This window comes from Carassius carassius, chromosome 36 (genome assembly GCF_963082965.1).
Source record: "Carassius carassius chromosome 36, fCarCar2.1, whole genome shotgun sequence".
Lineage (NCBI taxonomy): Eukaryota > Metazoa > Chordata > Actinopteri > Cypriniformes > Cyprinidae > Carassius > Carassius carassius.
Window position 1 is genome coordinate 29,737,255 of NC_081790.1, and position 15,566 is coordinate 29,752,820.

At 44.0% G+C, this 15,566-nt stretch overlaps 1 protein-coding gene across 1 annotated transcript; it reads right to left on the reverse strand.

Moving 5' to 3' along the window:
* Nucleotides 1-701: 701 nt before the first annotated feature.
* Nucleotides 702-13,978, reverse strand: LOC132117559 (tripartite motif-containing protein 16-like). The gene is made up of 6 exons (XM_059526923.1): nucleotides 13,406-13,978; nucleotides 12,862-12,957; nucleotides 12,549-12,782; nucleotides 2,953-3,112; nucleotides 1,613-1,660; nucleotides 702-1,403 (listed from the first exon to the last, which is right to left on the reverse strand). The coding sequence occupies exons 1-6, from the start codon at nucleotides 13,976-13,978 to the stop codon at nucleotides 886-888; spliced, it is 1,629 nt and encodes a 542-aa protein (XP_059382906.1). The 3' UTR covers nucleotides 702-885.
* Between the last annotated feature and the right edge of the window lie 1,588 nt (nucleotides 13,979-15,566).

Sequence of the window (15,566 nt, forward strand, 5' to 3'; positions counted from 1 at the left end):
TAGCCTAAAACAATCGGCACAAATAACACTGTTGGATTTAATCTTCATGATAATGTGGATATAACGTATGAAATGGAGTGAAAATTAAATGTCATTCATTCTTATAATCGTTCACATTTATTTTCTACAATCTAACTTCAGTTCACGACCTCACCATCGGTGTCGCCAATTCCCTTTGTCTCCAGAATGTGCGTACGCACGGCTCAAAGTTTGCTTAAAGGTGCGCACATTCTCCCGTCAAGTTTGTTTTTTATAGATCACAACCTTTGCGTGGGAACTGGCGTACGTACGTTTCCAGCCCCGTTTTGTGCGTACGCACGCTTTATAAATGAGGCCCCAGGCCTGGGCTTTATTAGAAGCTTTATTTATATCAGTCAGAGAACAGAAATATCACATTGAATAAGTATGATTAAGTGTTTTTTAAAATAAAAGCAATTATTGATCATGATTATTAAAAATAATATTAATAATATATATTATCAACAAAAACACATGGTCACTCAGCAGAAGTCTCTCTCATTCACAAACACACACACACACACACACACACACAAACTCATTCTGTATGATTTATAAGCGTTTTGAAAAATGGGGACATGGGTTATGTCCTCATAAGTCACCCTCTCCTTGCAATACCTGTGTCATACCCATGTCATTATACAGAGTTGTGCCCTGATATGATACAAAAACAAGAGCACACACACACACTGATCTTACTGTTTATTTGAGGATTTATTACACATTTATTCTGACATTATTTCACTGAAAGAAGTTCAGCTGCAGTATTAATGTGATGAAGAGACTCTATAACATCTCACTGTTACTGATTCATCACGCAGCTCAAAGCATTATGGGTAGAATCTCTCATCAGTCTATTCTGATTCATCAACACAGTTTTACTGATGATCCAGAACCAACATAAAACCCAGGATAGAGCGTCTGAGTGAATGTGGTCTGGACTGTGTGGATGAGGCTCATTGTGTCAGAGACGCTGTAGAAGGACAGAGTTCCTGCTCTGTGATCCACAAACACTCCTATTCTGCTGCTGATGGACTCTACAGGGATTACAGTCTGTATCTTATTGTGAATGAATGAGTAACTATCAGGAGAGCAGAACAAACTCCAGGACTGATCATTAAATCCAAACCAACACTCAACCCCTCCCTTCCTGCGGATGCTCTTATATGACACTGATATAAACACATCTCTATCTCCACTCCACTCAATCTCCCAGTAACAGCGTCCACACACACTCTCTCTACACAACACCTGATTCACATCAAATCTGTCTGGATGATCAGGATACGACTGATCTGTGTTAGTGTCAGTAATCACTCTGTTGTTCTCAGACAGACGGAGGTAATTATTCACTGTGTTCAGATCCAGAGTGAACTGATGGGAATCTGATGGAGATAAAACACATCAGAATCAGGAATTATGAATCTGTTTGATCTTTTCATGTTCAGTGTATCATCAGTGTCTCAGTACAGATGAACAGATATCTGTGCACATCATCATTTACATCATCAGTTATAAAACTCTTCTTTCTCCATCTACAGGAAGAACATGAACACACTCATGAGTTTTTCTGCTGGTTTTCTTACTGACTTACATTGTAGGAAGTCGTTCCTGGTCCAGAGATCAATGCTGGTGAATGTGACTGTGGAAATCAACAGACATGAACAGTGTGATTCTCATGATCCTGCATCTATTCACATTAGTGATGTGTCCTTCTTGAAAGATTTGTTAATTTTGAACGAATCTTTAATGTGACTCGGGAAGAATGAGTCATCTCGAGGTGGATTCGTTCAGTCGCGCATGTGCAATATTCATTAGGTTCTGTTCTGCTAGTAGTAATTCACCTGTGTCAGTCAATGCAGTCTGAGCCGGAAAGAGAATTGATTAGTTCATCTTTCGGGTCTTCGGGTTGTTCACTCTTTTGTCACGTGACGTGACAACACTGGCTAGAGTAATTAGTTAATTTACAACCTTCCTTACAAATGGGTGCGTAGTACTTATTATTATTTTTTATAATAATTATGCTTTGAATGTTGTCCATATGATGGCGAAATCACTTTGATGAAGAGATGTTTTTTGTGTTTTTTTATTTATTTATTTTTTACAGTGGATTCTAATCTTCAGAAATGACCTTGTTGTATGATTTATCTCTTTTGAGACTATAGAACTGTAGTGTTACTTATTTAGGATTCAAAATGATATTTGCTTTTAACTTATGTCATTATGTCATTTTTGACCAAACTTCTTGTACATATATTACACCAAAATGTCAAGTTTGCCTAGGAAAAGCAATTATACCAGCAAACTCAAAATTGGATTAAAAATGAGCAAACTAGGCTATAAATACTTTGTATTGTAGGCTTGGATTATTATATTATTATATAGCCTAGTGTTTATTTACTGATAGACAGTCAAAAAGACGAATTAATCAATATTTTATTTATAACAGGGTTTTATTTATTTATTAAATAATAACACACCACAGATCCTGAAGAAACGGTAACAAAAACACAGTGACAGAAATGTCAGAAATAGCGTATGGGTCTGTCACGTGATTAAGGAACGACTTGAACCCGAAGACTTGTCAGACAAGAGGTGAGCTAATCAATGACTGAAGACCCATGTAAAGAATTAATTCATCTTTTCTGTATCTTATAGCATTTTAGTTTTGTATTGTTTGTAGTGTGATCAACGTTTGCGTAAGTACTAGATGTGCTGGGGAGTAGCACGTAACATTTTAATTACATTTTGCTAAAATGAACAAAATGACTCGAAAAAAGATTCATTCATTTTGCTGAACGTGACTCAAAAGTCAGAGTCGGTAAAATGATCCGAACTTCCCATCACTATAACACATTTCTAATATGATGTTCTCCATGATATGAGATGATGATGGACTGGTTTCTGAGAGCAGATGAATCTCCAGGACTTTACCTCTGTCTGAGATCTTCTTAAGCTCCTCTTTACAGAAATCCTCCAGTTTGTCTCTCAGCTGATGTACAGATTCTCTCAGAGCACCAGAAGAGAAGAGAGAACTGAAGAGATCTTCATTTACGTCTGTAGATTCAGGAGGTGCTGAGAGAGACTGGAAACTCTACAGAAAACAGAAATCAAAACTCATCAGCTCCACACTTCACCCAATAACCTTCAGGAACTTCAGATTTGATCTTTATTAACGTTCTTCAGTCCAGCACTTACACAGCATCAGCTTCATTCTCCTCACATTCATTACATCACACTAGAGCTACAGATTCTAGTATTTGTAGCAGTAGGCATTAGTTGTGCCTGTTAACGCTCGGCTGGATGGCGATTTAGCGCTAGTTATGAGGACCATAAATGCGGTTGGTGTATGTCACCTGTGAGGGCATTGCACGTGACGTCATGTCATTGTTGTTGTTCCGGCGTAGTGTGCAAGAGCTGGAGAGGTAAGCAGGCGGCAAGGAAGTCGACCGGAAGTTGAAGTCGGCCGGGTGCCGCCATCTTGTAGCAGAACTTCACTTGCGTTAGCATCCCATTGACCTCCCATTCATTTTGGCGTCACTTTGACAGCGAATAACTTTACATCTGAGGCGTTTAAAGACTCCATTTGTCTATTATTTATTTCTAAAGATACACGACAATGTATAAAGGGCTCCATTACCTTCTATGTTACATTATGGCCCCGTAGAAACAGTTTTTGTAAAAATAGGCTAACGGTTGCGTCATAACCACTCGACTCTCTGTCGCATTACCGCACAGACAGGAGGAGAAGCTCGCAGGCAATTAACTTAATATAGCGTACTGGCGTTACATTTTAAAATACTATACAAAATAATTAATCAGAATACTTACTCCTTCTCACTCACGCCAAAGAACTCCCCGCTCAAGCTCGCCGTCTCTGCAAGATTAACGATGGCAGTTTGCCCACACAGCTACTAGAAGATTTACATCTGTCAGACAGGTTGCTGACGTCATCAAGCTTAGTTTGAGTCTGCGCGTCAAAAACGGAAGTGCTAAAAATAGCCAAAAAACGGGCTTCACTTGTCTCAATTGAGTTCCAATGGGGTCGCTGTGTCCATTTCTTTTACTGTCTATGGAGGTAAGATCTGCTGGTTAGCGACTCTGTTGCAAATGATTCCTGTGGCACTGGGTGATGTGGACTTTTCTTTTTTTTTTTTTGTTGTAGTGGACAGCGGAACTAATCGGCATATACTCGGCGGCGCTCGTTGTTGTGCGAACTTCTAGAGAAGCGGATGAGTTTCGTGGTTCTTTAATGACGTGCTGTTCCGGTATGTTTCATATGCCTGTTTAAGGTTATGGTGGGTTGTTCGACGTCATTGTCGTTCACTGAACGCTTTAATCAGAAGTCCGGTTCAACCTGCGACTGCTGAGTGACTACAAACTTACTGCATGCTGCTGTTTTGCTTAACTTCACGGATATACGAACGCTGAGCGACCACAAACTTGCACCAATAACGTTAAACTTTTCTCTTTCATTCTATGAGAATTGGTGTGGATGTTTTCATTACCCGGGATTGGATTTTGGGCGCTCAGAATGTAAAGAGCTGTATTTAAAGTGGCTTTTGATGCTCATTATTCTTAGTCATCACTGTTCATTGTTGTTTTGATTTAAGCTTCCCTTTTCTTTTTCCTTTTTTTTTTTGTCTATTTATTATTATGTGAATGTGTATTTTTTTTGTTTAATTCTTTTTGGCTCAAGTGCGGTCTTTGTGGCCCGGTACGAGTTAAACTAACACCTGGTCTGTATTTTCCTGAGGCTGTCTAGGATATCCGGTTATCCAATGGTTCTCATGAGAGTACCCTGATTTAAGTGGTGAACGTGTAAAATTCAACAAATGTTGTGAGGTGACTATCATCTGGAATGTATCTGTCTATGACGAGGATGCCTGTTATCATACTGGTTTGAGACGAACCTTGTGCATTTGGGTCAAACAGTTGTTTTTGTGTATTTCTTTTTCTGGTTTTCTTTATTTCGTGGTGTATGAGTCTGATGTGTGTTATTTATTGTAGGCCTGGGCGGCAAGGATACTAAGGGCGGCAGCCCTCCTCATCTTGGTGGTGGTATTTTGGAGTGATTGCTGTGCCACCCGGGTGTGTGTGTGACTGAGTGCAGTGTGAGTGCACGTGTGTTTGTGGTTTTCTTTGTTTCTTTCTTTTTAGGAGAATCGAGAGGCCTCTTGGGTTGAGGGACTTGGCTGCCGTCCCCAATTTCCGTCGCCAGGAGCGTCCAATTTTGTATATCCTTTTTGTTGATGGTGGTTTTCTTTCTTTGTGATTGTTTGGATTATTTTAATTAATAAAAGTGATTTTACTGTTTGTACCTAACCCATGTCTCATGCCTGACTCCAGCTGATACGAGCCTGTGAGCCTTGTGTGCTCCTAATAGGTTAAGGGCGATTCCCTGGTAAAAAGCCCCCAGGGTGGCGTAGTTGGTCTATTTATTTTGTGGAGCTGTTCTAAGAGCTCGGTCGCCACATTTGGCGTAGTCGGCAGGGTTCGGTTGTGTGGTCAAAGGTTGAGACAAGGGTGTAAAGTTGTTTGTTGTTGTATTTTTCTTTTTGTAGAACAGTGGTGACTGGTTCGTGAGTATTTTCTTGGGCCCCTATGGTAAGTAAATCCTCTGCTAAATTATGGAGGACGAGTTACAAGTAATGAGGGATTTAATAGCCAAATTGAAGGCTGATAATGAGAGACTGTTGCAGGAGCGGCAGCCAGTTGGGTTGTCTGATCCTGGAACAGCCTCTTCTAGCATGGTACCATCAATTATCCCACAGTTAGTCGGTGCTGGTGCTGCGGTGACAGAGAGACTGGTGTTTATACCACGAGACAGACGCTGTCCTAAATTAAGTGGTACCGGTGGTGTCCGTATTAATGAGTGGGTAGAAGAAGCCCAAGCATGTATGCGCGTACGTAATCTTTCTCTTGCAGATCAAGCTTTCTTTCTGTTTGACCATCTTGAAGGCAAAGCTCGTGAAGAGATAAAGTATCGGCCAGAAATTGAGAAAAATTCAAATTCCACGGGGCCAGGATCACTTGCAATCATGTCGTTGGCTGCAGCTCCGAGCGGCTAATGGGCTTGAAATTCCATATATCGGTTATATGGAATTGGACATTGAGTTTTGCGGTAAGGTACTCTCTAACTGCGGGGTGCTGGTGGTCCGGAATCCTCCTGGTGACTGGAGTGCTGACGTTCCTGGTATTTTGGGGATGAATGTACTCAGTCGCTGCTATAGGGAGCTTTTCGGGCAACACGGATCCGCTTTGTTTGAATTACTGTTTGTGGCACGTGACCCTAGTATTGCGCAGGCGTTTCAGGACTGCCAAAGGGCAACTCGAGTTTCCAACCGGGGAGGTGACGTAAGGGTTCGGGGGCGTAAGGTGTGTCGCGTCCCAGGGGGCACCATAAAGCTAGTTGCAGCGACGTGTTCGGCATCGTATATGGGTAGGACTGTGTTGTTCGAGCCCCCAGAGACTGGTCTTCCTGCGGGCCTATTGGCCTCTCCTGCATTGGTACCGGTTGTTGGAGGTACGGTTTATGTGCCTCTGGTCAATGTTGGCATTGCAGATGTGGTGCTTTACCCCACCACAGTTATAGGTGAGTTGAGGGAGGTGTATGTGATGGACTTGCCTGTTGGAGTGGCTGAGGTTCCATCAGTGGTCGCACAGGTTGCTGCTGGTGGTGTTTCAAGTACTCCTGTACTCGACCAAATTGAATCTGTTGATTTAGGGGAGTTATTGGCAGAGGAACAATCACAAGTTAAGGCCCTACTCCTAGAATACCAGAGTGTGTTTTCAATGCATGAGGGAGATTTGGGTTGTACTAGATTGTTGTCCCATGAGATCCCACTAACTGATGACGTTCCCGTCCGACAGCGCTATAGGCGAATTCCACCTTCGGAGTATGAGTTGGTAAAAACCCATATTAACCAGTTGCTGGACTCCCAAAACATCCGAGAGAGTTGTAGTCCTTACGCGTCACCCATTGTGCTAGTTAAAAAGAAGGATGGCAGCCTTCGCATGTGCGTCGATTATCGACAACTTAACTCGAAGACACGTAAGGATGCTTTTCCACTACCAAGGATCGAGGAGACGTTGGATTCATTGACAGGGGCTCGCTGGTTTTCCACATTGGACCTAGCCAGCGGGTACAATCAGGTCCCTGTCTCTGAATCCGACCAACCAAAGACCGCTTTTTGTACTCCATTCGGGCTGTTTGAGTGGAATCGCATGCCATTTGGCCTTTGTAATGCCCCGAGTACATTTCAGCGATGGATGGAGCAACTTTTTGGGGATCAGAGACATCAAACAGTTTTATTGTATCTTGATGATATAATTGTATTTTCTTCATCAGTGCAGCAACATCTGCAGCGGTTGAGAGTAGTGCTGAGTCGCCTACGGGCTGAGAATTTGAAAGCCAAATTGGACAAGTGTGCGTTCTTTCGGGAAGAAGTTAAGTATCTGGGGCATGTCATTTCTGCCCAGAGGGTGGCGAGGGACCCGGTAAGATTGAGGCTGTAGCTCGATGGCCCCGTCCGTCAACTGTGTCAGAGCTACGGACCTTTTTAGGCTTCGTAAGGTACTATAGGCGCTTTGTAGAAGGGTTCGCGAGGCTGGCTGCTCCATTGCACAAATTGGTAGCTGGATCGACTGGAGGGAAGTCGGGTAAGAAATATAAGCAAGGGTTCATTGAGGTCTGGTCTGCGCAGTGCGAGGAGGCATTTGGGGCCCTTAAGCACCGGCTTACGACGGCACCTGTTCTGGCGTATGCTGATTTTACGAAACCATTTATCGTGGAGGTGGATGCCAGCTATGTGGGATTGGGCGCGATACTCTCGCAAGAAGTCGATGGCAAAGTTCGTCCCGTTGCCTATGCGAGCCGTACTCTTAGGCCTGCGGAGCGTAATACAGCCACGTATAGCTCGATGAGATTAGAATTTTTGGCCCTTAAATGGGCTATGGCTGAAGAGTTTCGCGAGTACCTTTTAGGTAATAAATGTGTCGTACGAACTGATAACAACCCCCTTAGCCACTTGGCCACTGCTAAGCTTGGCGCTACTGAGCAGCGATGGGCAGCTGAATTAGCGGTGTTCGATTTTGAGGTCCAGTATCGATCTGGCCGAACTAATCAGAACGCAGATCCATTGTCTCGCCAGAATGCTGCTGCCCGGGAGGAAGGAAACAGCTGGTCTCCGGGTCTGGTAGTACCAGAGCTGTTGAGGCGAGCTGTACAGTCAGAACCTATAGGGATGATCCAGTCTGGGGCTGTTCAGGCCTTGCCTAGCCGTTCTGGTGCAGATATAAGCGCACTGCAGGAGGCTGACCCAGACATCGAGCAGGTGTGGAGTCTGTGGCGACAGCAACGACGTCCAGGGCCTATAGAGAGACAACGTTTGTCTAAGTCCGCGTTGACTTTTCTCCAGCAATGGGACCGGTTGGTGGAGGAAAAGGGCCTCTTGTATCGAAGAGTGTTCTGTCCGGATGGCGGAGAGGAGGTACTACAGCTGGTGTTGCCAAGAGTTTTGAGATCAGAGGTACTGACACAGCTCCATCAACAGCATGGGCACCAGGACATCGAACGCACTCTGGAATTGGTGCGACAGCGATGCTACTGGCCGGGCATGGCCGCTGAGGTTGCGCATTGGGTTCAGGGGTGTGAGCGGTGTCAGTTGGCCAAGGCGGCTCCCCCTATTGCTCGAAGTTTCATGGGGCACCTTTTGGCATCTAGGCCCAATGAAATCGTGGCTATGGATTTTACGGTCTTGGAGCCGTCACTTTCAGGGCAGGAGAACGTGTTGGTATTAACTGATGTATTCAGTAAGTTCACTGTGGCTATTCCGACTTCTGACCAGAGGGCAGAGACTGTTGCCCGAGTCCTGGTGGAAGAGTGGTTTTTCAAGTTTGGGGTTTCCTGGGCGGATTCATTCCGACCAGGGCCGCAACTTTGAAGCCGTTTTAATCCAACAGTTGTGCAGTCTTTACCAAGTGACCAAGTCTCGCAGCACTCCGTACCACCCGGCAGGTAATGGCCAGTGTGAACGATTTAATCATACTTTATCTGCTGTACTGTATCTGCTACGAACTCTGCATACTGGGAAGAGAGATTGGGCATCCTGTTTATCACAGTTTCTGTTCTGTTATAATACCACCCCTCATCAAGCTACTGGCGAGAGTCCTTATTTTTTAATGTTTGGACAGGAGCCAAGGCTGCCGGTAGATTTCTTGCTGGGGCGTGTGCAGGAACCAGCTGCGGGTGGGGTGCATCATTGGGTCGAGGAGCATCATGCTCGGTTACAGGTGGCCTTTGAGAGTGCTCGGGAACGTCTGAAGGTTGCGGCCACTCGGCGCAAAGTGACACATGATCAGCGGGTAAGGGAGTTACCGTTGCAGGAGGGGCGACGGGTGTACCTTCGTGACCATTCAGTACGGGGTCGCCATAAGATTCAGGATTTATGAAGTTCAACTATCTATCAAGTCATAAGGGCACCCCGAGAAACTGGGGGTGCTGTGTATACAGTGGCTCCGGTGGAGGATCTGAGTAAAATCCGTCATGTCCATCGGTCACTGTTGAAGCCCCAAATCTGTGACGAGGTGTCTGAGGAATTACCTGACCTTTTGATAGAGTCGCCAGTTCAATCAGTGGCGGAGGAAGAGTTGGAGGATGTTGATTTGGGTTATGTGGTGCCTGGGGTTCCCCCAGTGGCCCGTGGAAGGATTACTGCAGGTACCCCATTGTTGGGAGTGGTGACTGGTGCTACCCCACCCGACAACACCCCCATTGTGCCGCTTGAGGTTAGTGGTGGCCGAGATACGAGTCGATTATCTGTGCTACCGGCTATATCACCGGGGTCCTCCGATTTGACTCTAGTTTCACGTCGAACAAGATGTCGGGGGGCTGGGGAACATTCCAATATGCACCACCTTCCACGAGCAGTTGGAAGGGTAGACCCTTGAGTGGCTAATTCTCCAGTGCAAGGGTCTCAGTCTGTTGTGGTTTTGTTTAGACCGTGGCATTAAGTCACCCATGCTTAGTAACTCCGGTATTTGTTTCACCGTCGGGACGACAATGAGAAGTTGGGGGGTAGACTGTAGCAGTAGGCATTAGTTGTGCATATTAACGCTCGGCTGGATGGCGATTTAGCGCTAGTTATGAGGACCATAAATGCGGTTGGTGTATGTCACCTGTGAGGGCATTGCACGTGACGTCATGTCATTGTTGTTGTTCCGGCGTAGTGTGCAAAAGCTGGAGAGGTAAGATCTACTGGTTAGCGACTCTGTTTCAAATGATTCCGGTGATGTGGACTTTTCTTTTTTTTTTGTTGTTGTAGTGGACAGCGGAACTAATCGGCATATACTCGCCGACGCTCGTTGTTGTGCGAACTTCTAGAGAAGCGGATGAGTTTCGTGGTTCTTTAATGACGTGCTGTTCCGGTGTGTTTCATATGCCTGTTTAAGGTTATGGTGGGTTGTTCGTCGTCATTGTCGTTCACTGAACGCTTTAATCAGAAGTCCGGTTCAACCTGCGACTGCTGAGTGACTACAAACTTACTGCATGCTGCTGTTTTGCTTAACTTCACGGATATACGAACGCTGAGCGACCACAAACTTGCACCAATAACGTTAAACTTTTCTCTTTCATTCTATGAGAATTGGTGTGGATGTTTTCATTACCCGGGATTGGATTTTGGGCGCTCAAAATGTAAAGAGCTGTATTTAAAGTGGCTTTTGATGCTCATTATTCTTAGTCATCACTGTTCATTGTTGTTTTGATTTAAGCTTCCCTTTTCTTTTTCCTTTTTTTTTGTCTATTTATTATTATGTGAATGTGTATTTTTTTTTTTTTTTTTTTAATTCTTTTTGGCTCAAGTGCGGTCTTTGTGGCCCGGTACGAGTTAAACTAACACCTGGTCTGTATTTTCCTGAGGCTGTCTAGGATATCCGGTTATCCAATGGTTCTCATGAGAGTACCCTGATTTAAGTGGTGAACGTGTAAAATTCAACAAATGTTGTGAGGTGACTATCATCTGGAATGTATCTGTCTATGACGAGGATGCCTGTTATCATACTGGTTTGAGACGAACCTTGTGCATTTGGGTCAAACAGTTGTTTTTGTGTATTTCTTTTTCTGGTTTTCTTTATTTCGTGGTGTATGAGTCTGATGTGTGTTCTTTATTGTAGGCCTGGGCGGCAAGGATACTAAGGGCGGCAGCCCTCCTCATCTTGGTGGTGGTATTTTGGAGTGATTGCTGTGGCACCCGGGGGGGTGTGTGACTGAGTGCAGTGTGAGTGCACGTGTGTTTGTGGTTTTCTTTGTTTCTTTCTTTTTAGGAGAATCGAGAGGCCTCTTGGGTTGAGGGACTTGGCTGCCGTCCCCAATTTCCGTCGCCAGGAGCGTCCAATTTTGTATATCCTTTTTGTTGATGGTTGTTTTCTTTCTTTGTGATTGTTTGGATTATTTTAATTAATAAAAGTGATTTTACTGTTTGTACCTCACCCATGTCTCATGCCTGACTCCAGCTGATACGAGCCTGTGAGCCTTGTGTGCTCCTAATAGGTTAAGGGCGATTCCCTGGTAAAAAGCCCCCAGGGTGGCGTAGTTGGTCTATTTATTTTGTGGAGCAAAAAAGGTTCTAAGAGCTCGGTCGCCACATATTCACCACATACACTGTTTGTGAACTTTCTAGGAAATTGTTTGGATGATAAAACATCTGCTAAGAACATAGATGTCCATCTAACAGCTCAAGGACATCAATGGAGACTCATTGTAGAGTTGAGTAGATTTGTTCAGGAAAAGCATCTCAAAGATATGATTAGATTGGCCATCATGAGAGCAATTCACACTACTGCTGCACTAATATACATTAATTAATTTTTAATGCACAGATAACCATGAGTTAATGCACAACTTCTTAAGAACTAAATCATTCATTAATGATTACTACATCAGCAACTAATCAAGAGTCTGTCTGATTAATAGATTAAGTAATATATCAATTGCTATTAATTAAAAGTGTCAACCTGTATTAAACCCTTAATAACATATAGTACTGACTAATTGAATGTGTTAATTACCACACCGGGTCAAAGCTATGCATTTAAGCTTACAGTTATCTGCTTTAATTAATCATTAGCTAATGATATGTAAATATATCATGATGTTATTATGTGTTGAGGCAGATTTATTAACCCATTGTTAATAATATGTCACTATGGTTAGGGGTTTACTATCCTCACCAGAGTCTGAGGTCTGTGGCAGAGTATGGACAGTTACACAGTGAATGTAATGTCAGAGAAGCAGCAGGACGTCACTTATACAAGCAATTTAAAGAGAAAGAAATGTTCTGACATGAGACCCATTAGAGCAAGATTCCCAGAGCTGAAAGCCATTCATCTCTTTCAGAAGAAGATGATCAGATGAGAGTCTGACTGATGATTATATAATAAGACACTCATGAAATGTTCCTCTGTGAGTCTCTGTCACAGCAGGATCTGCTCAAGTCCACTATGATCCTGTTCTTCTAGATCTGTGTTACCTGCAGGAACTGGATGTGATCCTGTGTGTGTGAAAGCTGCTCCAGCTCAGCGTCTCTCCTCCTCAGATCATTGATCTCCTGCTCCAATCGCTCCAGTCGTCCTTCAGCTCGACTCACTGCAGTCTTTTCCTGATCTCTGATCAGTCGTATCAGCTCAGAGCGGCTTCTCTCAATGGAGCGGATGAGCTCAGTAAAGATCCTCTCACTGTCCTCCACTGCTGTCTGTGCAGAGCGCTGTTAGGACACACAGTGATTCAGCTTCGGTGAGTCTGAACTGAGACGGAGACAAACTTCTCTTCTTCTCCAGACTCACCTTATGAGACTCCACAGTCTCTCTCAGCTGCTGGAGATCTTTCTCTCTCTGCTGGATTCTCTGCTGGAGCGTCTTCTGTGTCTCCTTCAGCTGCTTCTGCAGGACAAACAGATGATAGTCAATCTCAGAGAAAACTACTGACACTAAATCATCATGAGAACAGATGAATCCAGTAAAAGTGGAGCTGATAACTAATGACTGTAGGTTCAAACTCCAGAAGTGATGATTGATCATTTACCAGCATCAGACAAGAATAAAAATCAAATCACTAACCATGAGAATGAAAATGGTGCAGACTGAAAACAAAAGCACAAACTCTGTGAATGTGTGACAACTCCATTACTTTTTTAAGTTGCTAAATCAAAGCCTATTTTATGAAAGATTGTGCTGATAAAGGTTCACAATGTATTTTCAGCAAACTCTTCTTGCAGCTGCTGTTCATTTCTGCTGTCGTGTGAATACTGTGAGCTGTTAATATGGTGCTGATATAAACACATATGAAATGAGTGTCAGCAATATTTCATCAGTGTCTAGTGTTAAATACCTGTTTCTCTGTCCTCTGTGCTGCAGCTGATACAGTGTCATGGTTTTTATGTTCATCCATCGTACACAGCACACATATACACTTCTGATCAGTGCGACAGAAAACCTCGAGGATCTTCTCATGTTTCTTGCAGATCATCTCCTGCAGTCGTCCAGTGGCTTCAGTCAAACTGTGTCTCTTTCCTTTAAACCAACTCTCATGTTGCTCGAGGTGATTCTGACAGTAAGAGTTCAGACACACCAGACAGGACTTGACGGCTCTGTATTTTCTTCCAGTACAGACGTCACACTGCACATCTCCAGCTCCAGCGTAACAGTCATCAGAGAGTCTGGTCTTCTTCAGTTTCTCCACCACTTCAGCCAGCATGGTGTTTCTAGATAAAACAGGTCTTGGACTGAAGGTCTGTCTACACTGAGGACAGCTGTAGACTCTCTTCTGATCCTCCTGATCCCAGCAGTCTGTAATACAGATCTTACAGTAACTGTGTCCACACTGGATGGTCACCGGATCCTTCAGGAGATCCAGACACACTGGACACATGAACTCATCCTGAGAAACTCTGGCTTCTGCCATTTTACTGCATTAATACAGAGACACAAACACACAACAGCTCAACCACACTTCAGTTTCTCTTTCCCTGAACTCATGTGATTCCTGTTTCCTGCTTCTGTGTTTGAGTCACGTGTGTAAAACAGGTGTGTCTGTGAGTCTGTAAAGCAGCTTCCTCATTCCTGATTTTAGTTTCAACACATCTGGCTGTTATTAAAGTACAACCCGATTCCAAAAAAGTTGGGACACAGTACAAATTGTGAATAAAAACAGAATGCAATGATGTGGAAGTTTCAAATTTCAATATTTTATTAAGAATACAACATAGATAACATATCAAATGTTTAAACTGAGAAAATTTATAATTTTAAGGGAAATATAAGTTGATTTTAAATTTCATGCCATTAACACATATCAAAAAAGTTGGGACAAGGCCATGTTTACCACTGTGTGGCATCCCCTCTTCTTTTTATAACAGTCTGCAAACGTCTGGGGACTGAGGAGACGAGTTGCTTAAGTTTAGGAAAAGAAAATTCTTGTCTAATACAGGCTTCTAGTTGCTCAACTGTCTTAGGTCTTCTTTGTCACATCTTCCTCTTTATGATGCACCAAATGTTTTCTATGGGTGAAAGATCTGGACTGCAGGCTGGCCATTTCAGTACCCGGATCCTTCTTCTATGCACCCATGATGTTGTAATTGATGCAGTTTGTGACCTGGCATTGTCATGTTGGAAAATGCAAGTGTTACATATGACAGAGACAGGATGCAATCGCAAGGCGTATTTATTGACAAACAGCACAAGAGTCAGATATATACGAAGGATCACAGGAAACGCAGGTGGGCGGACACAAGGCTGATGGAATGGTGACGCAGGGACTTCGGTGGACAACAGATGGCGGTGCTCAGTCCCGTGATGATCCCTTGAATCCCGGTGGGTGTGTAATCCTCGTGACGGTGCTCGGTAATCCAGTGCTGAGTGACGATACAGGAACAAACAACGATAACAGGAAGACTCAGGCAGGAACTAAGGACACAGGAACAGGTACGGAAGCACACCGGGGAGAAACAATGATCTGACAACATGAAACACAAGTTACTGAACTTATATAGGGAACAAACAATTGAAACCAGCTGGCGCTACTGATCATCGCTGATCAGTGACCACGCCCACAGACACACACACACAACAGCACGCTAGACGAGAGAGAGAGAGTGAATTCATGAACCGTGACAGCACCCCCTCCCCTAAGAACGCCTCCTGGCGTTCCCTGGCGGACTTACCTGATGATTGTAATCATCGATCAGAGAGTGATCCAGAATGTCTCTAGCAGGAACCCAACTTCTCTCCTCTGGACCGTAACCCTCCCAATCCACCAGTTACTGAAATCCGCGTCCCCTCCTTCTCGAGTCCAGAATATGAATAACCAAATAAGTAGGTTCCCCATCTACGAGACACGGCGGGGGAGGAACCGGGACAGGTGGATTAATAGGTGCCCAAAACACGGGTTTGATCCTTGATACATGGAAGGCGGGGTGAATTCTCCTGTACGTAGGAGGAAGTTTGAGGCGGACTGTCACCGGACTAATGATCTTGATGACAGGAAACGGGCC